The 24,833-nt window shown below is 42.7% G+C and overlaps 1 protein-coding gene across 2 annotated transcripts in view; it reads right to left on the minus strand.

The window, feature by feature from the left end:
- ANTXR1 (ANTXR cell adhesion molecule 1) overlaps positions 1-24,833 on the minus strand; it is a 218,814-nt gene that overhangs the window by 92,855 nt on the left and 101,126 nt on the right. For both annotated transcript variants that reach the window (XM_044772614.2, XM_070512010.1), the window contains exons 11-12: positions 22,843-22,912; positions 21,273-21,351 (exon numbers count right to left, since the gene is read on the minus strand). In XM_044772614.2, the coding sequence (XP_044628549.1) occupies positions 21,273-21,351; positions 22,843-22,912 (149 nt within the window). The remainder of the gene's footprint in view (positions 1-21,272; positions 21,352-22,842; positions 22,913-24,833) is intronic.

Raw genomic sequence — 24,833 nt, forward strand, 5'->3', positions numbered from 1 at the left:
TCAAGCCACACTGTGGTGGTGTCCCTCATACAAAATAGAGGAAGACTGGCACAGATGTTAGCTCAGGGACAATCTTCCTCACCAAAAAAAAAAAAAAAAAAAAGAAAGAAAAAAGTGAAAACAAAGTTTAAAAAATCAACATGGCCCTGTAATTCAAAAAATTTTTGGCTGGAAGTCAGGGGGTGAGGGTGGTGGGGGTGGCTCTGGGATGTGTGACTAGAGCCGAAAGAAAGCTGGTGTAAAGCAAGCAGCCTAAGGTGGTACATCTTCCCGTTGGAGGAGATCATCCAGGTTTTTCAAGGAATGGTTTTATGCCTTTTTTCCCTGTGTCAAATGCTGAAGTATAACACGCTCACACAGGGGCCTCCTGTTGAGCACGCAGATGCGGAATATTAAATGCAAGGGCAGGATGTGCTCAGCCCTCTCCTTCCTCCAGGCGGGCGGTCAGGCGGTTGTTAGGATGACCTTCCCGAAGGCTGCCTGACTTGAAAGGCCAAATTCCAGCATCCCAACTTTCTTTAATTCCTCTTGTTCCCAGCTCCCTAAATGAGGGCATCTCTTTGAAGCCAAGGAGGCAGTGTTTTTAAGGGTATAGATTTGGAAACTTGGATAATGAACGCATCTCTTACTGGTAGGTTTGTAGGTAATTTGGGGTTCCTGGTGCATGGCACGGGGGAGAGGGGTCTTGTGTGGGCCCCTGTTCACTGTGATAGGAGAGGCAGCCCTCTGGACAAACGAGCACGAACACTGCTGCTCCTCTCCGTTTTGTTTGCGTGTTGCCATAGTAAAGGGAGGAGGATACAACTGAGAGGAAGTACTGGGAGACTGAGGGAAGCTCAACTTCAAAATGCTTTGTGACATCCTCCATCTCAAAGTTGGGTTGGCCTGGGATCTGCCTGATGCCCAGGCGTGGGGTTATTAGGCAGCCGATGACGTGCCTTCAGCTCAGCCTGGAGAGCGGTCTCAGCTAAGGAAGGAGCCCTCTTCCCTGCTCCTGCTCTGAAAGCTTTCGGCCTTTCTCTCCCTCTTTACTCATCCAGGAATAAGGTCAGGGTGAACCGAGCATGTTGGCATCCGCTCTTCCTTTTCTCTCCTGGACCGTGCTGCCCACTGGGAGCAGAGGCTGCCCTCTTCTGCTCCATGCCAGCTGGTTTTGTGTGTGTGGGGGGGGCCTGATGCTTATATAATTTTGGGGGGGCCTCTTTAAGAACATGAACAGAAAAATATGAATTCAAAATTATAAGGGCCCCTCCCAGGGGAGTCTACGAGGGACCCATTCAAATGAGGATCCCTGAAGCTTAAACTTCTCGGCTTCCTGGTAACTCTGCCCCTGGCTGTGAGTCTTTCCCGACAGGCCCCGCGCCCAGGACGAGGCTGGTAAATCTATTTAACTCTGGGCTTCTGTTTCCAGCCCATTTGCTGCCACGCTCAGCCATAGTCTCCAGCCCACAATAATAAAGGCAACACTGAAGTTTTCATATATCCTTTTTGGGGGTCTCATTTCTGTGTGTTCACACGCTTTATTGCTGCCACTCCAGTGACCCCTCCCATATCTCTTATTTTAACTTACCCCAGGATGGGCCCTGGTGATTGTAACCATTGCATTTGACCCCAGCGGCAGACAAGAATTATTAACAAAGGGTTATGGGAGCCTTCCCTGATGGGTGGTGGGTCTGCCACAGTCCCACGGGCCGTGCCGGGTTTTGCAGATTAAGACTGAATTACTGAAGATACTCAGATTCTTTCACGTGGTTAGACTAGGCTATCTTTTAAACATCTAACATGAAAGAATGAATTAGAAGGTGTATTCTGCCACATTGAAGGACTTCTTAGGCAAACTGTGCCAAAAATATGACAGAAAAATAGCTGATGATCCATTAGAGCTTCTCAAAAGCTGGCAACGCTGTTTCCCTGGATTCAGCTGGTAAATGATGACGCCACGGGGCACTCCAGGACGCGACAGGGCGGGTTCGGTGTGGCGTGAGGCTCCCCAGTCCCCACCCCCCCCCCCCCCCCCCCCCCCCCCCCCCCCCCCCGCCCCTGTCCCTCTCTCTCTGGTATCCGGTGAGGCTGCCTCTGAAGCCCTCAAGGGAAAGAGACCCTTTGGCCAGGGGCAGCTCTGGTCTATGACCTTGTGATCTCATGGCAACCTGCTTGTTCTAAATACCACAGGGGCCATCCTGGTGAGAGGGAAAAGGAACATGTTGACTTGTCCTGGTCAGATGGGTGACCCTGTGAGCAGTCAGAGGAGTGTCAGCCCCCTGGCAGAGGGGGCTAGAGGGCTCTGCACGCCCTGCTGCTCCCCCCTTCGCCCTGCTGCTCCCCCCTTCGCTCCAGGCTACTCTCCTCCCTCCCAGGGCGGGGGCTGGCGCTGGGGATGCGTCACATTCCAGCGCTCTGAAGTGGAATTTAGAACCATCCTCAGCAGCTGGTCTGAGCTCTGTTTCCTGCCCAGACGAAACTCGTGGAGCAGGGGCAAGTTTTATTTTGAAAGATGAAATTTAAGTCATTTTATTGCTGCGGAGAAGTTCTGGATGGGCAAGCCCGGAGACCAAAATTCTCTCCCTCTCCCAGAGCTTATATATTCTGACTGCTATTTCTGGAAGTAACCTTAGTGATTATGTAACTTCTCTGCCCCCCGGCCCTGCCTCTTGCCGGGATTCCAGCCCCCTGGCATCTGCGATGGTGCTCTCCTGAGCCGCCTTCCTCCCATCTCTGATTATTCACTGTCCACCTTCTTCTTGGGCTTCTCCTTATATTCAGCCCCTTAAGTGTCAGCATGCCCCATGGATCCATTTTTTCTTTTTTAGAAAGGTATATACTTTTTATTTTGTCTGAAGTGTATGTTTGCTTTTTTTTTTCACTTTTTAAAATTATGGTAAAAAAAATAAACACATAAAATTTGCCATTTTAACCACTTTTAAGTGTACAATTCAGTGGCATTGAGGACATTTACAGGGTCCTGCAACCCACGGATGCACTCTCGGGCCACTGCTGCTTTTCTTTCTAACACTCTGCATGGGCTGTCTCATTTCCTTTCGTAGTTTAACCTCTCATCTAGATAGTGATGACTGAAATCTTTGTCTCTGGCCGAGATCTCTCCTCACGCTTCAGGGTCACAGTCAGGGGCATTCAGCTGTCTGGTAAGTCCTATTGATACCTCACACTCAACAGTTCAAACTGTGCTTGTTGTTTTCCCCTTCAGACCTACTTGTCCTCCTCCCCTCATTCAATGGAAGTACTCATCAACCCAAGCTGGAAATCTGGAAGTCAGTCTCAGTTTTCTTTCTCTCCTTTCTACTCCCTGATGGCATACTCTCCATCAGTACATCCAGCTCTTTTGGTCACCTAAGTACTTCTTGAATCTGCCTTTGTCTACTCCATCTCCAGCACCACTGATTAGGTTTAGAATCCTATTATTTCTTTCCTGGACAGTTCCAGTTATTTCTTCACTGGTTTCTCCACCACCATTCTTGCCTCCCCAAGAAGCTACTTCTAGGTCATCTATCTAAAATGCTATTTATTTATTTATTTTTAAAGTTTTATTACTTTAAAGTTTTTTTTTTTTTTTTTTTGGTGAGGAAGATTGGCCCTGAGCTAACATCTGTTGCCAATCTTCCTCTTTTTTTTTCTCCCCAAAGCTCCAGTACATAGTTGCATATTCTAGTTGTAGGCCCTTCTGGTTCTGCCATGTGGGACACCGCCTCAGCATGGCTTGATGAGTGGTACTAGGCCTGTGCCCAGGATCCAAAACACTGAACCCTGGGCCGCCGAAGCAGAGTGTGCAAACTACACCACTGGGCCGGGCCCTAAAGTGTTATTTTGATAGTTCTGCCTACCCATGAACTCTTTAACAGCTCTTCATTGTCTGCAAGAGTTCTTAACATTTGAGAATTTGATGAAAGTGAAACACCCCTTTCCTCAGAAAAGTACACATTCACATTTATGCCCAAGCTCACAAATTCTGATCACAATTTCAGGGGGTCCATCAAATCCCCAGGACTCATTTATGGACCCCTAAGTACAAGGGTCCTTAGCCCACACAAAGCCCTTCACAACCCATACTCTCTTATTTCTCCAGCCTCCTCTCTCACCACCACCCTCCTTACTCTTTGTATTTTGAGAAAGCTAATCACATATAGTTCCTTGTACACCCTTCACTGTTCTCTCAGGTTCCTCTTCTCCCTGAAACACCCTATCTTAATTTCATTGCTCGGGCAATGGTTTTCCATCTTTCAAGGCTTAGCTCAGGCATTTTCTGATTCATTCATACCTTATGTATTTATTGAACACCTACTATGTGCTGGGCTCTCTACATGCACTGGCGTAAAAGATGGACATGGTGTCTGCAATCACAGACCTTGGAGTTGAGTGGGGAACACAGACAAGTAAATACTACCACTGAACTCCCAGTCTGTGCCCTCACTTTATATCTTTATCTCAGCATCTACTGTATATTATATATTGTCTCTCCCATTAAACTAAGCCCCTGGAGGACATAGATCTGACTTTACTCATCTTTGTAACTTTGAGATGTAGTACAGTGTTTCAAACGTAGAAGGACTTAATCGTCACTCAAGTATTTATTAGACTGAGAGAAATGAGAATTTAGCAGGCTAAAGCCGTCTATAGCTGGTGGGTGGCAGAAATGGCATGGGAGCCAATGTTGTCCAAAGCTCCCTCCTCTCCCTCCACAGCCCCATCAAGGAAACAGCTCACCAACCTCCCTGCAAAGAGCTTGGGCTTTGGAATCAGCAAAAGATGGTCTAAACCTTAATTCTTCCACTTATTACTATGTGGACTTTAGATAAGTTACCCAACCTCTCTTAAACTTCCTTTTCTCTACATACACGAAATTGAAATAATTTCTGCTTCCCAGGATTGAATTGATACTTACATGAGACAAGGTCTGTAAAGGTCCTGGCACGTGGCCATCCTTTAATAAGTGTGACTTCCCTTTCTCTTTTCCCCTTGCTTCTATGCCCAAGCTGTGTCCCTGGTGATGTGCCCAGGCTTGGCCTAGGTAAATGAATTTGATTCTTGTGAACAACCTCCTGCTGACAGTGGCTGGAGCTATGGTGTTAGTGGGTGGTCCCAGGTTACATATTTGGGAAACCACAGGCCTTCAGATTGCCACATCAGTGTCAAGGAAAGGAAACTCAAGGGGCTTTTCCAATGGCAAATTTAACAGCCCTCATTAAAGTTGATCAAACATCAATGAGGATAAAACATAATCAAACATTATGATTCATTCTTGCTACCTGAGAGGTAATCTGGGCTAGAAATGGCAATAAAATTGATAGACACTGAAGATATTGGATTCCTGAACCCACGAAGTCAGCAGTGTAGAAAACATTGTAGGTGAGAATGACCTGAGCCCATGTGCAACTCTTTTTAAAAAGCATGGCTATGAAGTAACGAGGCTGTTCATGTGGTGAACACAGCAGGACTCTCCCCTCCACATGAATCTGATTCCCTCCAAACTAGTGCTTCTGGCGCTGGCACTCTCCAATGACACAGCCATGGCTCAAGGTGATTCTGAAACACCTCCCACGGAACTGTTTCTGAAACCACTTCAAGGCCACAAAACAAAATCTTACACCTTCTTAGTCGTGCTTTGCTTTTCACCAGGTAAGTTCCCAGCATGATAGCCGTCCATTCAGCAGACCTGGTTCCCATAGCTTTTGGGGTTGTTTTGATATCAAATTATGCTGACGTTTCCTTATTCCTCTATTGAGGATATTCAAATACTGTGCCTTCGGAGTGAAGGCAATTTCAGAGCAGGAGTGCAGAAGATAGTTGGAATTGTAACAGTGCTGCTGGAAAAAGTATATGGTTTTCCAAGGTAAATATTTTGAAAAAGCAACAATCATTTGGATGTGTAAATTCTAGTTTGCTATAAATCTGATTACTTTATGCCTTGTATGAATAATACCAGAAGGCCTTAGGTCAGCCATCATTAGTATGCGATTTTGGGGAAGATTGATAACACACTCTTACAGACTCAAGCTCTGGAGTCCTTATTGTGGAAGGACACTCTGTGTCAGGGTTTTCCAGCCTCATCTTGGGCCTCTTGTCACCCTGACCCAGTAGAGACATTTCAGGTCCCTCACAATGGTGAGGGTGATAATAAGTAATCTTGGATTCACTCAGCACTTTCCTTTCTCTCCATAAAATGCATAGAATTTGTTAACCAAAACCAGTTTTTAGAGAATAACGCAGACAAGATGTAGCTCGTTAGCACTCAGAATGTCTTAGTTCCTGTGAGTGGGCCGTTGAAATAGGATTACAGAGAAAGTTACTTAGTAATGTTCAAATACTATGATACTGGAAGAGAAAGGCTAACTTCTCATTTTCACTTTTTGTTCCATCAGATACAGGGACTTGTCTATTTGCCTTTAATGTAGCTATTTATTTAATGCATATGCTCAATTGGTCTTATTGATCATCCCTCGTACATTAGTCAGCATACATACATGCATACCTACTGTATACTGTTAGCTGTTGCTTTAGTTTATGAACTCGGAAAGGTGGAAGGCGTGCCTATGATTTGGGTGGCACCTCATAGAGATAGATCCTTACCAGTGGTGACATGATGATTGAGTCCTTATAACAATGTCTCTAAAATGCATAATAGGGCAACAAGAAACCAACACATAATTTTCTATTGAGTTTCTAACACATGCTTAGCAATAGGAGACACAGAAAGATGAAGAAAGTCAATCTCTAATCCTGGAAGACATTATCACTGTCCAGTTAGAAAGTCAGAACTGATTCACAGGATTCGCTCAGAGAGCAGCACAAGTTACGTGCAGTGAAACGCTAACTGATGCTACGGACCACAGTACTTGAGCTCAGAACAGAGGGAGCTCAGGAGGCTCGCCAAGGCCAGTGAGGCAACCCGGGGCAGGTCCAGGCAGCCCTCGGCAGCCCTCGCAGCCACGGGGAAATCTGGGTAGGTAGAGAGGAGAGGGCGTTCCAGAAGGAAAGGGAAATGCGATCAAAGGCACAGAAGTAAGGATGGAGATAACTTTATATAGTGGGAGGATACAAATGTTTGATCATCATCCAACATTTTTATCTATTAGGGATCAGTGCATTCGCAAATTTTAAAAGCAGCAGGTAAAGCTCACCTGAGGTTGCCAGATTGGACTCTAGCAAGAGCAGCATTTGTTAGATATTTATTTTGGTTGAATTTGCACCTTTTATATAAAATCTCAAAAACTTTCAGCTTTATAGGTAACTTTGCTAAGTCCTTGCACTTGGGCAATGCAGGCCAAATAAAATGACCTTAGCTGCACCTTTCATACTTCCTCGGCCTGCAAATGAAGCAGTTTTCCTGATGCCAGGTTGTGTGTAAAAGAAACCCAGGAATATTCTAGTTGTCACTTATTCAAGTGCTTCTTAGAAAAATGAAACAAAACATTAAGCCTACTGCTTTGGGCACTGACTAAACTAACATCTGTTCTAGCAACTACAGTAACAGCAAAGGAATGCTAGTTATGTATTGCTTGTGGCACTGACTGGACTCTTCTTTTGAGGAGATATAAATTAATTCGTTGACCTTTGAATTTCCTTGGTGCCCTAATAAATAGGTGAGAAGCTGGTTGCTTTGCAAAAGGAAAGGTGTTTATATACCCTTGTGGGACTTTGTCATTCTGTAGGGAATGGCAGCAGAGGTAAGAGTTTGTCTGCTTTCAGGGAGTGCAAACAATAAAAATCACGTCAGTCCACAATAATATCCTGAGCAGAAGATACACATAAGGACCCTGGGGCAGCTTGTGATTTGGTGCGATGTGACTGTAAACTCTAAACCGGAACAATATGTCTGGGTCCAGTGCTGTCTCCTCCAGTTCCGAGATAGCCTAGTCCACTGATTTTGCCAATTTTGGACCACTTAAAGAGCTGGCAATCATTTTAGTGTTGGCAGAAAGGAGGGCTTCTCAGAGACTCTCTGCTTTTTGGTCCTATTTCCCAAACTGTTCATCCGTGCTCCCTCTCCCCTTCCTCTCTGCCTCCTCCTCCTCCTCTTCTTTCGCTCTCTCTGTCTCCACATGCACACACTTTTTGGACCCTCTTTAAATTGTGCACTTCTTCATTTAATTGTGCCTCTCGCAACTGGATTTGCTAATCCAGAATGCTCAACCCAAAAGACTCAGCCATTTGGAACAGCCCCAATAACCCAGAAGCAGGCATAAATAGACACACTGGTCTCTTGCTAAAGCTTGCATACTTAGGGCATATACTTTCTCTCAAGTTTTTATGCAGAGACTAGGAATTCTTATTTTATAAACAAATTATATAATCCTGGGCACCCAGAAGATTAAACTGTCAAATTAAAGGGGGCAGATCCATAATGGAAGACACATGTATAACACCAAGAAGCAGGAGGCCAGAAAAAGCAGAACCATAAACTTTGAAAAACATAGTGATCAGAAGACCACTCTAGGAACAAAAAACTTCAGAAATTAAGGGCTTCATATAGTCTGGCAAATTTTAGTTCATGATAAGAACGGTGGAGATGAAAATATGAACATTGCACAAAATGTCTAAACATCCATTTTGTGTAGAAAGGCTTCATAGGAAGAGAGACCTAGGCGTCTTGAGCTAGTCTTGAGCTTGAGGAATGAGCTCAATTTGCTTGGGTCTCCTTGGCTCCCTGGGCTGATGCTGTCACTACAGCACTGCCCCCACCTGTGACAGCAGCGAGTTTGGCCCCTCCCCCATCCAGAACTGACCAGAGATAACACAGTTCTTGGGCTGCACCTGTATTTTTCTTTTCCCTCTCCCCTCCCCCCAACCAATAGCTTTCTTCGTTGTCTCTCTATCTTGTTTTCTATTCTTTTCTTCTTTTATTATTTTTGCCCTTCAATTTTTGGGGGAAGTCTACTCTGTTGCCCTTCTCTAACATCTTGAGTTCAACGCTTGGCTAATTGACTTACAACTTTCTTCTTTTTTAATGTAAACATTTAAGGCAACAAATTTCTCTCAAAGAATCACTTCAGCTGCCTTCCACAAGTTTTGTTATGTGGCATCGTCATAGTTGACTTGTTTTGAGAATTTCCTAATTTCCATTATGATTTTACTTTGACTTATAAAAGATTTAGATGTTTCATTGAAATTCCCAAAGATATGAGGTTTTCCTATATACAGTAAGCCCTGCAGCAGCACTACCGGCTGTATCATGAAGTTGGCTGTAACGTGGTTAGAGATCAGCTCCCACCCTCTCTCTATCCTCCACTCTCCAAAGGAGAAAGGCTAGAGTTCTCATTTTCCACTGTGGAGAGGGGTGAGTGGTGGAGACAAAGTGGCTGATTAGTTTTGTTCAGCATACATTTCATTATCTTTACTTTTTTCTTTTTTTGGTGAAGATTGGCCCTGAGATAACATCTGTTGCCAATCTTCCTCTTTTTGCTTGAGGAAGATTGTTGCTGAGCTGACATCTGTGCCAATCTCCCCCTATTTTGTATGTGGGATGCTGCCACAGCCTGGCTTGAGGAGTGGTGTGTAAGTCTGTGCCTGGGATCTGAACCTGTGAACCCCGGGCCGCTGAAGTGGAGCGCGTGAACTTAACCACTATGCCATCGAGCTGGCCCCGAATTATCTGTACTTTTAGTACAGTACAGACTGATGAGAAATATTTCACTGAATTTAAGATGCATCTGCTGTAGGATGACTCATTATTTTATGAGTCTTTAGGGAAAAACACTGCCAATTAAATTAAGATACATTATTAGTAATCTGAAACATCCCAATTTCAGAGATTTTAAAATGTGACAAAAGTGTGTCTTAGAATTTATGAAATAATGGTATTTTTTTCATTAATCTTACAATTGCATAACCCACATTTTACGCAACCAAAAATTTTTGGAGCCTACTTAGAATGTTTTGCAGTAGCCTTACTGAGTGTCCACTAGATCATGTTTAATTGCATTATTCAAATCATTTATATTTTATTAATTCTTTCGGCTGCTTGATCTATTAATTATTGAGAAAACTACTTAAATCTCGTTCTATGATGATGGATTTATCAATTTTTCTTTGCAATTTTTGCTTTACATATGCTGAGGATATGTCATTAAGTACAGACTAGAATTATACCTTCTAGGTTAACTCTTCCTTTTAACGTTATATAATGATCCTCTTTATGCCAACATTTTTTTTTTTTGCCATAAAGTCTACTTTACCTAATATTAATTTAGCTACACTAATTTTCTTTTGGTATTTGCCTGATATAACTTTTCTCATACTTTTATTTTCAACCTTTCTATTTACATAGATTTTCTGGAATGTCTGTGTTATTGTAAAAAGCATATAGTGGGATATTTTTTGAACATACTCTGTCAATCTGATTATGATTTTGATTATGAGTTTGGTCCATTACATTTATCTTGGTTATGGATGATTTGGATTTAACTTTTACTTCTAAACATAAAAATAACCATCTTACCATGTGCTTATCACAGAGTTTCTGAGGCATAGATTCAGAAAAATCACTTTTTTTCTCATTTACTCTCAAAACAAGGAAACTTCAAACTTAGGGCAAACATTCTTTAAAATATTTTGAAATAAAAATATTGAAAGTCAATTGCTCAAACATCCAAGAAAAACAAATCAGCACAAATCCTCCAAAATATACTTGAAAAGATATTTTTATGCATACAAAGGTCATCAAAATAGAGATGCTGGGAAACTATTTTTATTTCAGTTCATAAACAACATTTGACATGTGAGTCCTGCATTCTGATATTCCTGTGGTCTTTTGCCCTTTCTAATGACAGTGCAAGAAACCATAGTTCATCTTGTTACAATAATAATAATAAAAAATATGAAGACGTAAAAAAGACCTTGAATTATGTATGGCTCTACTGAGACTAGCTGATAAATAGATGAGAATGATTTGTGACTAGTATTTCAATTGTTTGTAAGTGAGAAGGTGTGTTTTGAGGTTATTTGAAAACGAACTGTTCTCAGGAGGAGCTTAAAGCACACTCTGGTCTGAAATATAATCTCATTTGTATTAGGTGGAGGTTGGCCAATCTGAATCACACTAAGAGAAGCTGTCTCCAGTGTCACCAACAAAAGGCTCTCATATTTATTTTCAAATATAAGAGCCAAACTCATCTGTCATACTGTATAGGACTGATCATGTTTACCTTGCTCCTTCACTGGCACACTGTTGGTTCTAGAATTACAGACTCTCAACGTTGGAAGGAGTTGAAAGCTTTTCTAGTCCAACGGCCTATCTGATGCATGAATGGCATTTACCTGGTTCTGCCAAGTTGTCAAGTTGCCTGTGCTTCAACATAACCATAACAGGGAACTCACTCCCACCTGAAGCAGCCAGTGGGACAGACCTTTTTATAAAAACTGAGCCACCAACTGTGTCTATCAGCCTCTTCTACTCCTTAAATTTATACAATAAAAGCAGACGCAGCTGTCTCAGGACATGTCCTTCAAATACTGCAAATGGCCATCAAGTCTTTCATCCTGTCTCCAGCCTAAACAGCCCCAGTTCCCTAGCTTATTCTATATAATTTAGCATACTTGGTAATGTTTTTCACATGTTCAGTTTCTCTAGGCTCTCCCTTGGTGTCCACGGTATTTAATACAATGCTGGAATGAAGACTTTACCTTCACCAAGCTGAGCGGTTCCATCACTTCCGCAGTCTTAGATACCATACTTCTGATAATTCAACCAGAAGTCAGAGTCTCCTCGGAAACCACATCACTCTGCTGATTCTTACAGAGCCTACACATCAGTGTAAGGAAACTCACATCAGGTATCTACTGTGTACCAGGTCCTCTGCCAGCTATTTAAGGACCAGGATTTCAGCCACAACGATCTGATCCAAAGCCCACGTTTGTTCCTACTTTTCGTCCCCAACTAAGTCTTTTGCCTGTGTTTTGCTAGGCCACATCTTTCAAAGGACATATCACCTACCACTACAGCAATAATAAAGTGCAGGCCATCTTTTTCCAATGGCTCAGTATGAAACACTAATGAATCACTTGTAGCCCCAGGGCTGAGGACTGGTCACTCTTGGAACAAAGTTCCCTTCAGCCCAAATAATGGAAGGGTAAACTGGAACCTATTCCCTTCCCGAATGACCAAGTTTATAAATCAGCGGCATCCAAACTAATGCTATTTTTAAAATACATTTGGAACATACAAATGCTGCATGAATCTTCCAAAAAGATTGCTTTGTGCTTCCTTTGAATGGCTTCCCATTGCCCAGACTCCATCTTCTGTCATTCAAACCCTCTTCAGTCTCCTATTTCGCCTGCAATCCAGTCTCCCCTTACTCTTTCAGGCTCTGTGAAGAGACAGTGGCTATAAGAGTTAGGAGAGAGGTGGGTGCGGGGGTGAATTGGACAGGAAGTGGACTTTAGGGTGAAGAAATCTACAGGGGACAGTCAGGGTGTGGGCCCTGGTCCTGCCCTCCTCATTTGGTTGTTTGGAAGGGACTTCTCTTCTCCAGGGGTCGTTTCCTAGAACTGAGAAACAGTCTGGGGAAGGTCCTCCTGGGAACGGATATTCATGGGGTAGAGTTTTGGGCTGAGTAAATCATGAGATGCCTACATGCTATTCCTGAATTTCTAGAATGATTTGTCCAGCTCCTTTTTGTGGGAAGGGGTAAACATCCTCTTGGGTAACTGGGAAGTAGTCTGCTAGGCCCATTAAGTGGACATTCCTTAAAGTGTGCAATTTACTTATCCAAAGGCCTGTGTGGAGGTGCATGAGTCTTTGGAACAGAGGGAGAATTTCTGAGTACCTGTGTGATATTTGCCTTTTGTACTCCAAAGTATAATATTTATCGCTTGGAGTAAATATCCTGCCTTGGCAATTATGTTGTAGGCTTCTGGAGGGCAAGGATGGGCTATTCTTCTTTGAGTCCCTAACACTTTCCCACAGTGCTATTTTAATACATGTTGGTCCTGATCTTTGGCTCCATTCACCACCAGCAACCTCCTCTCTATATTCCTTTCCTGAATGAAGAGACCCACATGCTTATAGCTGCTGGTATGAATTATCCATCCCAAAGATAGCTACCCACGTTGATTGATGGACTATTTTGCTTACTTTGGAAAAGAAATCAAAGAAAAAACTCTTCTCTGATTTCTACTTTTTCTGAAGAGTGTGCAATAATTTTTTATTATGTTGGAAGGTAAGGTTGCCACTCAGCCCAGGCTGCTGGATACATTCCCTACCAGGCTGGTGAAATTTAAGAAATTTTGGCAAGGGCAGTCATGCCAACTGTCTGTTTACCTAGATAGCCATATGACTACAAAACTGGCTGAATTTGTATTTTCTCAAGTTACTTCAAAGCAATAGTAACAGAATTGACCTGACTTACAAAATGGGCCCGGGAAGTTGCTTAGGACAGAACTCTGCAGACAGTGCTGGAAGGTGGTCTCTGCCTTCCCTCTGCAGACACTGGAGCCTTCATCTGTGGGCTCCAGCATACTCCCCCTGAGTGCACCCTCAGTCTTGGCTGCAGTGTCCAGATAGTTGAGCTGCCATAGCCTAAGTTTCTGATATTCCAGGGTGAGCTTAGGCCATGTCAATGTTCCCCAAGTCACAGCTCTTCTGTAATGACCTAGATTCTTTTTTTTTCCTTTTTTAAGATGAAAGATGTTTATTTCCTGAATAAAGAAAGATAGAAATTTAACATCAAAACTGCACAGTGGGGCCAGCCCAGTGGCATAGTTGTTAAGTTCACACGTTCTGCTTTGGCAGCCTGGGCTTCGCGGGTTCGGATCCTGGATCTGGAAGCACACATGGCTCATGAAGCCATGCTGAGGCAGCATCCCACATACAAAGTAGAGGAAAATTGGCACAGATGTTAGCTCAGGGCCAATCTTCCTCACCAAAACAAAACAAAACTGCATCAGGTATTATGTTTAAATTAAATATTAAAAAACTCCAAAATATAGCATATAAAGAAAGCTTTTCCAACTGGTCCCAATTGTTTTGTCTCTGACCTTCTCTCCTAATACCCTACCCCAAACAACTGCAGCCACACTGACCCAGACACGCTTTACTCAGGCCATACCCTTAGCAAATCCCTACTCTTTCTTCATGATCCAGTTCACTTATCATCTCTTCTGTGAATCCTTCTTTGATTCCCCAGACACTCCATTTCATGGTATCACTGGGCATTGTTCATCTCTCTATTAAAGTACTTATCACACTAAATTGCAAATCCTTGCCATACTTGTCTGTTTCCCATGTATTATATCTTTGTGTTCCTTGGACTTAGCAAAGGTAGTTACCTAGAGTCTCTATCAGTCTTTATGGTTCTGCCTGGCTTCCAGCCTTGTGCTATAAGCCCTCAGGAACTAGGGGCCCACCCTGAGTCTTGATCCAGTTGAACGGGCTATTTCTAGACCTCTTCTCCAGGCCTGCACCCTTGACAAAGGTCTGCTTCTAGTGGAGCCGGTGTCGTTCTGAAGAGGTGTTTGATTGGTGCCCCACCTGGGATCACTGTTTGTAGTTCCTCAGCTAGCAGATGTGTCCCTCTTAAATCATGCTCGAGCTCCTCATGCTCCTTGGATGTGTATATTGGTTTGCTGGCCATCTTCTTTGGAAGACTATCCTCCAACCAGCTCAGTTCCACCTGCTCTAATCCTACCTCATTCTGGCTCCCTTTCCTTCCTACCAGCAGGTGCCATCATGATCTTAGTATGACCTTTGATTGAGTCTATTCATTCATTCACTCAATCACCAACTATTTACTGACTAATTATTATGTGCAGGTATTGTGTCAGATTCTGGGGTGCAATGGTGAACAAGACACAGTCTTTGTTTTTCCTCAAGAAGCACATGGGCTATGCTGTGCATGAGAGACAATTATTCTTTCCAATGTCTGTACTTTCTTTATTCCAGACTCTGGCTGTTTCTAAACTTACAACCTACCTCTGTACAGCAGCTGAAGGCCCACTCTCTTGTGAGTCATCAGAAGCCATCAAGTGTTAAAAACAATACTGATGCTAACTGGGCTCTCTCTTCCTGAAACAATGAGCAACCAGTCTGTGGCTCACCAGGCCTTAGTGTGACAGGAGGAAACGAAGGGATGACTTGGAATATGGAAAAGGAGCATTTGGAGAGAAAGTTTTGCAGTCTTTGTCTGGCAACACAAAAAGGAAAAGGTCCCTAGACCGGTGATATTGGGCTAATATTATTCTATTAGGCAAATTCCTATTTTTAAACCAGAAAATACGGTCCAAAAGAAGGAACATAAAAGAGAGGGTTCTGATTTTAAAATCTTGGGATTCTTAAATGGAGGGGAGTGGGAGTGAATTATGAGAGTCAATCATTTTTCTTAAATAGATTTTAATGATTTTTTTTTAAACTTTAGAGGCCGATTAGTGTCAGGTAAGTACACTGATAAGAGTCTCATGTGTTTAAGATCCACCTGGCAAGCTTATTAAAATGCAGAATCCTGGACTCCCCTCAAGAAATGCTGATTCTTTAAGGTTTCTCGACCTTGGTACTATTGATATTTCAGACTGGATGATTCTTCGTAGTGGGTGAGGGTTCTCTTGTGCGCTGTTGGTGTCTCTCTCTCTCTCAAACAAATATCTATAGAAAAATATCACTCATTTTGGAAAAGAATGGTCTGAATTAATGAAAACCCAAAGGATAAAATGGTTTAAAAATCCTTGGGAAACAAGTTGGCACCATGTTCATACCCATAGAAATCGAATCATACTCCCAAACCAGAAGGAGCTGTGGGGACCCTGGAGGAACAAACTGCACCCAAATTCTCTGAGGTTGCAGATCTCATCTGCATGAAATGGTTCCTCCTCTGATCAAGTGCCTCCAAACACGCTGGGCATGACAGAACATTTTAAATAATAATGGGAAGTTTCTATGTGGCAATAATGCACCAACTTTAGTAAATATTTGTTTTAATTCATTTTTCTAAATAGTCTAAATATTCTCCTTATGTTATTCTTTACTTGATTCATTTCTGAGAAAACCTTTTTTTAAAAATAGTGAAGACTCTGCAGCCGAAGCCCGTTTGACTTATTCCCCAGACCTAATTTACTGGTGTTTTCCCCTAGTTATCCTGCAGGCAACATCTTTAAAGTTTTCCCCAGCCTAGAATACAGGTTTATCATGGACTCAAAAGGAAGCATCACTCTTAATCAGGGAAACACTGCCTGTTTCTAATCTACAGGGCCTGAGCAGCAAATCTTTTAATGAGACAGGCCATTAGACTTGTACTTGGCAAGGAAAGAGAGTGTCAATAAACTAATGAACAGCTGTCATTCTTTGACAGACTATCATGTACCTCAAGCCCCTTCCATACTTTACCTTTAATCTTTATAACAACCATGCAAGACAGACTCTGAGATGGGCTCAGGGTAACTTGCCCAAGATCACCCTAGAAAGTGGAGGAGCTAGCATTTGAAAGGAGGATTTTTGACTCAATATCCTATATTCTTTAATTCCTCCAATATGGTCCAACTATACAGAGTTGTTCTTGTTTTGATGCCTCAAGGCTGAGTTTGTTGCATTTTTATTTTCATTCAAAAAGAATTTCTCTGAATAGTGACTTGACATGGGTCCTTTCAAATTTACTCGACCTTGTTGCTGTTTGTAGCCAGGCTGTTTTTCATATAAATCCAGGGGAAAAGAGAAGGTTCTCCATTGATTTAATGTTGATTTTAGACCTTATGTCTAACTTTAGGTCTTTTTCCTTTCTTCTAAGATGGTGATGCTCCAACCTGGAAACTAGTACAAATCAAATCCTGATCATAGTTAATGGGAAGAAGCATCAGCTGGGCCTCATTGTTACATACTAGATGATCAAGGTTATGGAATGGACATCCTAGGAGAGTAGCTGCCAAGCTGAGAAATGGCCCCAAATTAGAAGGCACCAGAAATTGATACAAAATGAGAGAAAAAGAAAAAAAGAGTCACGGTCCCTGGGAGGGACTATGAACAAACTATGCTCATGGCTATATCTAATCCTTGATCAGGTTGGTTTCTCTTTAGCAGAGTGCCTCTTCCAACTTCTTCACCTGTAATTATCATTTTTCAAATCACCACTTGAGTTTTCTCCTCATGAAGCTCTCATGAGTCTTTGTGGATTCGTCCCCCCTTCCCCTCTCTGAAATCCTATAGTTTTTATGCTTGGCTCACACAATCTTGTTCTTTATTACATACTCTTTTAATGCTTGTTGGACTCCTTTCTCCAACTGGATTTTAAGCTTCTAAGGATAACAACTTTTTCAAATGTAAATGAGACACTGGAGACACAGTAGGAGTTCAAGAAATATTTGCTGAATGCCTGCCTAATTCTTGCACACTTTGGTTGGGAAATTTTAGAATTTGAAGGTATTTATCTGAAAGAAGACAATCTTTCATGAAAAGTTCTTTAAGCTGCTAAAGTTTGCTTGCTTTGTTCTCAAAAAGATAAACTTCTTTTTGATATTTCCCTTAAAGCAGTACCATATTAGTGATTTTCTCAACTTATTGCTAGAGAATGGAGAAGAAAAGGGAGGCAGGTTAAGACCATAGAGATGGGATGTATTTAAATATGCTGGTAAGAGAGGACTTTGGATGCTTGACCATTTTCTATAGTCATGGAGCTCAACAAAGTTTACCATTTGTATAGGAATCTTTTAGCTCTTGGACGGAAAAATCTTTCCTGTAAAACTTCATGGAATTTCTGCTCCTGGCAGGGGCAACAGTTATTCATTGTGGATCTTGAAAATCTGTGACATAGTTGTCCAAATGGGCACCAAATAAAGCGAGAAAAGAAAAGTCTCAACTACATATTTTAAAATTATTTTTGGTTCCAGATGATGGGCTGGGCAGGCTGTGACTGGCACTGACAAGACTAACCCTTTACTCAGACCCAGGGGATCATTTTTGATCTAAAAACCGTGTCCTCCAAACCAGCTGCCCAAGAAACAAATGCACGTCCAAGACCTTACTTCATATTCTGGATGACCACACATTCCACCTGCATCTCTGTTCTGCCCAGTGATGGCTTCAGTCTTTTTATTTTGAGCTTCTGTGTAAGGCCCTGTTGGGGATTGGAGTTTGATGTTTGAATCTAGGTTCCTTTCTCTGGATAATTTTGGCTATCTTGTCTGCCCCTCTGTCAATCACCTGGGCTTGGTCAAGTGACAAACACGTACTCCTAGGGATAGATCTTGGCTCAGGAGAGTCCTTTTATTATCATGGGACTCTGAAGTGAGGAGCCAACTCTCTGGGAAGAGTCTCCAATTAGCACAAGAATTTTGACTAAGCTTCCACTGTAACGATAGCTAACTTTGATTGAGCACTTACTGCCTGCCAGGTCTTCTGCCAAGCCCTTTATATCATTTCATTTAATATTCAAAATACCACTAGAAGATGTAAATTATTATTATTCTAATTTTACAGATTAGGAAATTGAAGCACAAAGGGGCTAAATAATTTGGTCAAGGCCACGTAACAGCAAAGCAGATCTCCTGACAGTCCCCCTCTCTCCCAAGTCTTCTCATCATCGGTCTTCCTCCTGTCAGCTGAGGGCAACTCCATCTTTTCAGTTGCTTAGGTCAAAGCCTTTGGAGCCATTTTTGACTCCTCTCCTCTCAAGCCCTACATCCAATGCTCCAGGAAATCCATTAGCTTTGCCTTCAGAACACATCTGACTCTGCCCATTTCTCTCATCTCCATTGCTCCTTCCTGAGTCAAGCCCCCATCATCTTTTGCCTGAAATATTGCCATAACCCTCCTAACTAGTCACAGTCCTTCCATGCTTGTCTTCTAATAAGCTGTTACAGCAGCCAGAGTGATCTTTCAAATGCAAGATCATATCACTCATTTGTGAAAAGCCAAAGTTCTCACAAGACCCCCACTCTCCATCCCCAGGACCTCGCTGCCTACTCCTCTCCTCACTCATTCTCTTCTGCCAAACACAGCAGGTGTCTCTGCTTGTGGGGTTAAGCACTGGGACTCTCTGTTTGGCATGTTCTTCCCCCTGTAGCCTCACAGTTAACTTCAAAGTCTCTACTCAAACGCCACTTCTCAGTGTGGCTCTACTTACGAACTCACTCAAGTAGTACCAAATCCTCTTTGCTCTTTTTTTTCTCTAGCATATATAACCTTTTAACATGGTGAAACATCCATTTATTATGTTTATTGTTCATTGTCTGATTTCTCTTCCCCTCCCCTTCCTCACTAGACAGAGATTTTCATCCGTTGTGTTCTCGGATGTATCCCAAGGACCCAAGACAGTGCCTAGGACATGGTGCATGATCAATGAATATTTGTAGAATAAATGAACAAATGGACCTAGATATCAAACCTTAGGGTGGTTACCATTTTCTTGTAGACACACAGGATTCTCAGGTGAAAAGGAGGGTAATGCAGAAGATGTTAGGAGGTGGTGCTGCTCAAGGGCGAGTAGAAAAGAAAACTCAGAGAGGAGCACTGAGATGAAGGAGATAGAAGGCGAAGTGTAGCCTGGAAGGAGTCAGGGAGCTATAGAGGAGCTTTACTGGGAGTTCTTTTCATTCTGTAGTACATTAGTAAGGACTCCCTTTCTTCTTGGCTTATAGGCCCAGGACTTAGATTTGTAGTCCTGGATCTACCATATCACAGGTGTCGTCCTGAGATGCTTCCCCTTCCCACTTCCCTGCCCTTGTGGCCTCAAGAGCATGGCTGTTTCTCTGTGGTATGGTCAGACATAATGAGAAACACAGGCCCAAATTGCTGGATGACTCCAAAGCGGGGAGGAATCTGGAATGGAGTTGTTAGATCTGGGGTATTTTAATCATTTCCTGCAGTTTGGCAGATTCCAAAAGGGTCAATTTCTAAAAGAATCAGGCAGGGTACACTTGAAGAAATTTCACCGCTTCTGCATAAAGTTTTCATATTTAGTCTCCAGATTTGACATTCAGTTGAAGGATGCTTGAGACACAGACATTTCTCAGCGGTGACACGTCTCTGTGACAACCCTAGTCTCTTACTTTGGTCAACTAGAACTTTTTCATTTTCTGTACCCATTGTACTGGCTTACCCTGGTTTCAAGAAAACTGGTTTGTCCTTAACATAAGATGAAAAGTGTGTGAGGGGAAGACAGGAGTTGGGAGGGAGTGTTGTCCATCATGAGGACCAACCTCCTGCTCATTTATGAGATAACTCATTTTTATCTTTTCTGGCTTCAGTGCATGCCTGCTATCTCTTATCCACCTGTGAAGGTGTTAAGGACACAAACTCCAATTACTGAGGGATTCTAGCAACATGTCCTCAAAAGCCATCCAGGAAGTGACCATAATATCTGGCCAAGCTGACCATCAGGCCAAATACAGTAGTCTATAGAATGATCTAATGGAAAAAGCACATTTCGTTGCAGAAACAATATTCTGACACAGGTTATTTTGGGACTGCTCATATTAGGGGCTCAGGTCTGTATATGAGCTAATGCATCCCTGTCTGCCCTCTGATGGGCTGAGCTCTGAGACGGTGACAGTGAGTGGGAGCAACTGCACAGGCGGAAGGGTTCCCCACCACAGCTGCATATGAGAACCTCCCAAGGTGGCCTTGGAACCACCAAAGCCAGGGCCCACTCCAGAGGCTTTATTTCAGTTAGTCTGGTGTGAGGTCAGGGTTTCAAAATTTTAAAAAATTTCTCCAGGTGATTTTATGGGTAGCTGGAAATGAAAACTACCTGACGTGAAGGATCCAGAGACGGGACATCTGAGGAGCTGGTAGAGAAGATGCAGTTTCCACTCCTGCTTCACAATCCCTATGGCACAGGGCCCCTCCTGCCCATCTGCTGCTTCATCAATTTTCCATTTTCTCCTGGATTATTTCCACAATCATATAAACAAGCTGTAATTTCTCCCATTTTAAATAAAAGACTCTCCTCATACTCCAGATCTTCCTTCAGTTACTTCTCTTTAGAGAAAAACTGCCTACCATGTGCTTTCTGTATTTGCTGTCCAATTTCTTTCTGTGCATTTTCTCCTAAACCTACTCCATTCAGGTATTCCCCGTCACTACTGCAGACAGTGGCCCCATCTTACCATCTGCTCACACCAGTGTGTTCAGATCTTGCCCTTGAGAACAGAAATGGGGAACCTGGAGAAGCCCAACATAGGCATTCCTGATATGCTCTGGGGTACAGCACGCCCCTGATCCAGACCAAGGTTGGTTGAGCAATGCTGGGATCAAAGCTCAGTGAATAGAATGCAGAACCAGAAAACTTTACACGGAGATGATAATGACAATGAAGCCTTCAGTAAAGGGAAAGGTGACTTACACAGTGTGTGGTGGTGATGATGACAGAACTGGAGATGAAAGACAGGCCATCGTTCATGCTGACCTGGAGTGCGGCTTTCCTGCAACGATAAGGGAACCAGAGATACTCATCATGGTGTGCAAGGAGCAAGGAGCTGAGAGCTGGACACACACATCCCCTGTGGACTCTGCTCTTAACCACCCTTGGGACTGTAACCTGTCTCCCTGGGGGCCTAAGCTGTCTCCTTTGTAAAATGTGGAGGACGGTCTCTAGGGCCCCTCCACCTCTAACATTCTAGAAAGATGTCAGGATATGCTTAGTTGGCATATCAAGACAGTACATTCAGTCCTTCCTCATTATAGTAAATTGTATTGAATGGGCAAAGCCTGCTTCCATTTAATTTACTTGGTCACATTGTTGTAGGATGAAATATTCTTAAAAAAATGGTTCAAGTCAGTGAGGATAAACTGCTCAAGCTATAAACTTAATGTTCTGTTGTTATCTGCGATTCTCAGCAATCTGATCCTGACGGGGTGTCTTTGTTACTACCGAGCCACCTCACAGAGGTATAGCAGCAGACAAACTGATTTGCCTTCTACCCTTCCCTTCCAAAAGAGACTCACTGAAACAGGAGCCTGCGTTTTGCAGCATGGACAAAGTGCTACTTTGTGGAATCAGTTGTATTGGAGGCTGATGTTAGGCAACATGAGTTAGAGGCAATCTGAAGAAATGATTGAAAGCAGAATTCAGATGAACAAGTTTAGCACTTTTTCCTTAAAGCTAGCATTCTACCTTCAGCCTGTTATAGACGTGTTTTGGAGAGGTCAGTTAGTGTTCTCTCTCAAACATTGCTTCTCTGTTTTCCTACATATTTCTTTTCTTGTTTGGTGCTAATTCTCTTCCTTCTGTTGAGCATTTTGATCGCACTTCACTAGTATCGATTATAATTGCACCACCATGAGATTTTCCCCATAGATTAGTTCAGGGAGCCTCCTGCAGTCTAGGTGACTACCCAGTGCTCTGCAGAGGTGTAGAGGAAGGAGTGCTGAGCTTGGCCTCAGAAGGTCTGAATCTGGGGTCTTGGTTTGTCTTGAACCAGCTGTGGACCCATTAGCCTTTCTGAGTTTCCTTATCTCAAAGGAGTAGATAACAATCATCCAGCAGGGCAATTATGCTAATAGGATGAGGCAATGTAAGTGAGAACACTTTGAGAAGCTTTCTAGAAATGTAGTTGCGATGAAGCCAGGAAGACCTTGGTTTAAGCCCAGACTCTTCCACTTACTGCTGTGTGACCTTGGGCGAGCTACTTAATCTTAACCCTAATCTCAGCCATAGATCCCACATCTGTAAAACTGGGATGATGTGAGTTGTGGTTCATCGGAAACTTGGGAAGATGAAGTGAGATACCCTTTGTAAAACATTTATCCTGGTGCCTGGCTCACTGTAAGCATCAGCACCATCATCATTCCCTGGAGGAGTCTATAGAGAGGCTCCAGTATGACCATGAAGAGAGACCTTTTCTTTTCCCTTTGTCCCCTCTCCCTCCGCTCTCCTCCCTGGCTATGACGTTCAGTTGCTGGTGGAAACTTACATGCCAACTTCTTTTAAGATAGGCGCTGGACACAGCAAATAAGTATCTTCCACAGCAAAGGGCTTCTCATCTGTAAAAAGGAAGTCAGTGGATTAAGAAGAGTGGGGCAGGTTTATAATTTCAAATTCAATGACTCCTAGAGACCATCAGCCAAGTCCAGGGAGACATTGGAAAAGCAGAAACTCCTTGAAATAGAAGCTTGTCTTGAGCTGTAAAATCCACTGGAGTGAACTCAAGATCTCCTGCCCGAATACTAGTCCCTGACACTGTACATCCAATTGAGTTAATCTACGAGCAAGTAGAGACCAAGCTCTTACCATAGATCAAGCTCCTACCATAACCAAGGGAAACAAGAAAATATTAGACTGGTCCTCGGGGAGCTTTAGGGCTAAGTCTAGTTTGAGAGAGATGCCTTATTCATGGAGAAAGTTCGTTGATGCAGCATTATTTACAACAGCCAAGACATGGAAGCAACCTAACGTCCACTGATGGATGAATGGATAAAGAAAATGGATAAATAAACATATATATAATGTAATATTATTCAGCCACAAGAAAGAAGGAAATCTTGCCATTTGTGACAACATGAATGGAACTTGAGGGGATTATACTAAGTGAAATAAGTCAGACAAGGAAAGACAAATACCATACAGTTTCATTTATATGAGGAATCTAAACAAAAACAAAAACAACAAAACCGAACTCATTGATACAGAGAAGAGATTGCTGGTTGCCAGAGGCAGGGGGTGGGGGAAATAGGTGAAGGAGGTCAAAAGGTAGAAACTTCCAGTTATAAAATAAATGTAATGTGCAGCATGGTAAATATAGTTAATAATACATATGATATATTTGAAAGTTGCTAAAAGAGTAGATCTTAAAAGTTCTAATCACAAGAAAAAAATTTGTAACTGTGATGGAAGTTAACGAGACTTATTGCGGTGATCATTTTGCTGTATACATAAATACCAAATCATTAAGCTGTACACCTGAAACTAACAGAATGTTACAGGTCAATTATATTTAAATGAAAAAAAAAGAAAGAAAAAGTTCACTGACAAATACAAGAAGCACCTAAGCCAAAACATCATTTGGCTTTAGAAGACAGTGAGCTCTCTGTGGGTGGGTCACATAGTGAGATTACAGGGGACACAACATTTGAGCTGTGCTTCAGTGGAGATGGGGAAGGGGCATTCCTGGTGGGAGGAGTGGCAGGAACAAAGACAGAGCAAACGACAGCTACGTCCAGGGTAGGATGTAATAGGCTTTGGAAAGCTCCGTATAGAAAGAAGTTTGGTCCAAGTTCTTTGAGTTAGACTGAGGGATTTGGACGTGGATCTATTAGCTATGAAAAGAACTCTGGAGACTTCTGGAGAAAAATTTGAAGTGATTTTGGAAGTTTTAGCAGATGTAGCTGTGAAAGTTGGATTAGGGTGCAGGGACTCTGGAAGTGGGGAAGTTCTTGCTCTTATCCTAACGGATGATGGGGAAAAACTTAAGCAGCTTTAATCCTGAGCTCCTTGAGAACTTCACTGTGTCCCAGATTCTGGGGCCAGAAGCAGGGCTGAGAAGTTGTTACGCTCAGTAGATAGATAGTAGTCATTCCTTTATGACTCAACATTTATTGGGTGCATGCTCTACACAAAATGTGGTAGGACCTGTAGGTGATACGAATATGAATAATATATGTCCCTTTAATCTAGTTGTGAATACAAATACCTATACTAGAAGATAGGGAGGAATATATATATAATTGAAGGATGATATTCTGCTATTGGCATTTGTTACGAAACTGACACTTGAATTTGGCTGACACTAAACACTTGCCTGAGTGGAGATTGGGAAGCCTCGTGAGCTCCATGCCTGGACTTAAGGAGCAGAGCTGCCTGGGACGGAGTCAGAGGACCATCCGAGCTCTAAGTACTGTGTCTCCGTGGAAGGAGGAGGAAGAGGATGGTCAATCACAGTCTCCCCTATGTCTAGGGAAATCTTCA

This window comes from Equus asinus, chromosome 6, assembly GCF_041296235.1.
Source record: "Equus asinus isolate D_3611 breed Donkey chromosome 6, EquAss-T2T_v2, whole genome shotgun sequence".
Taxonomy (NCBI): Eukaryota; Metazoa; Chordata; class Mammalia; order Perissodactyla; family Equidae; genus Equus; species Equus asinus.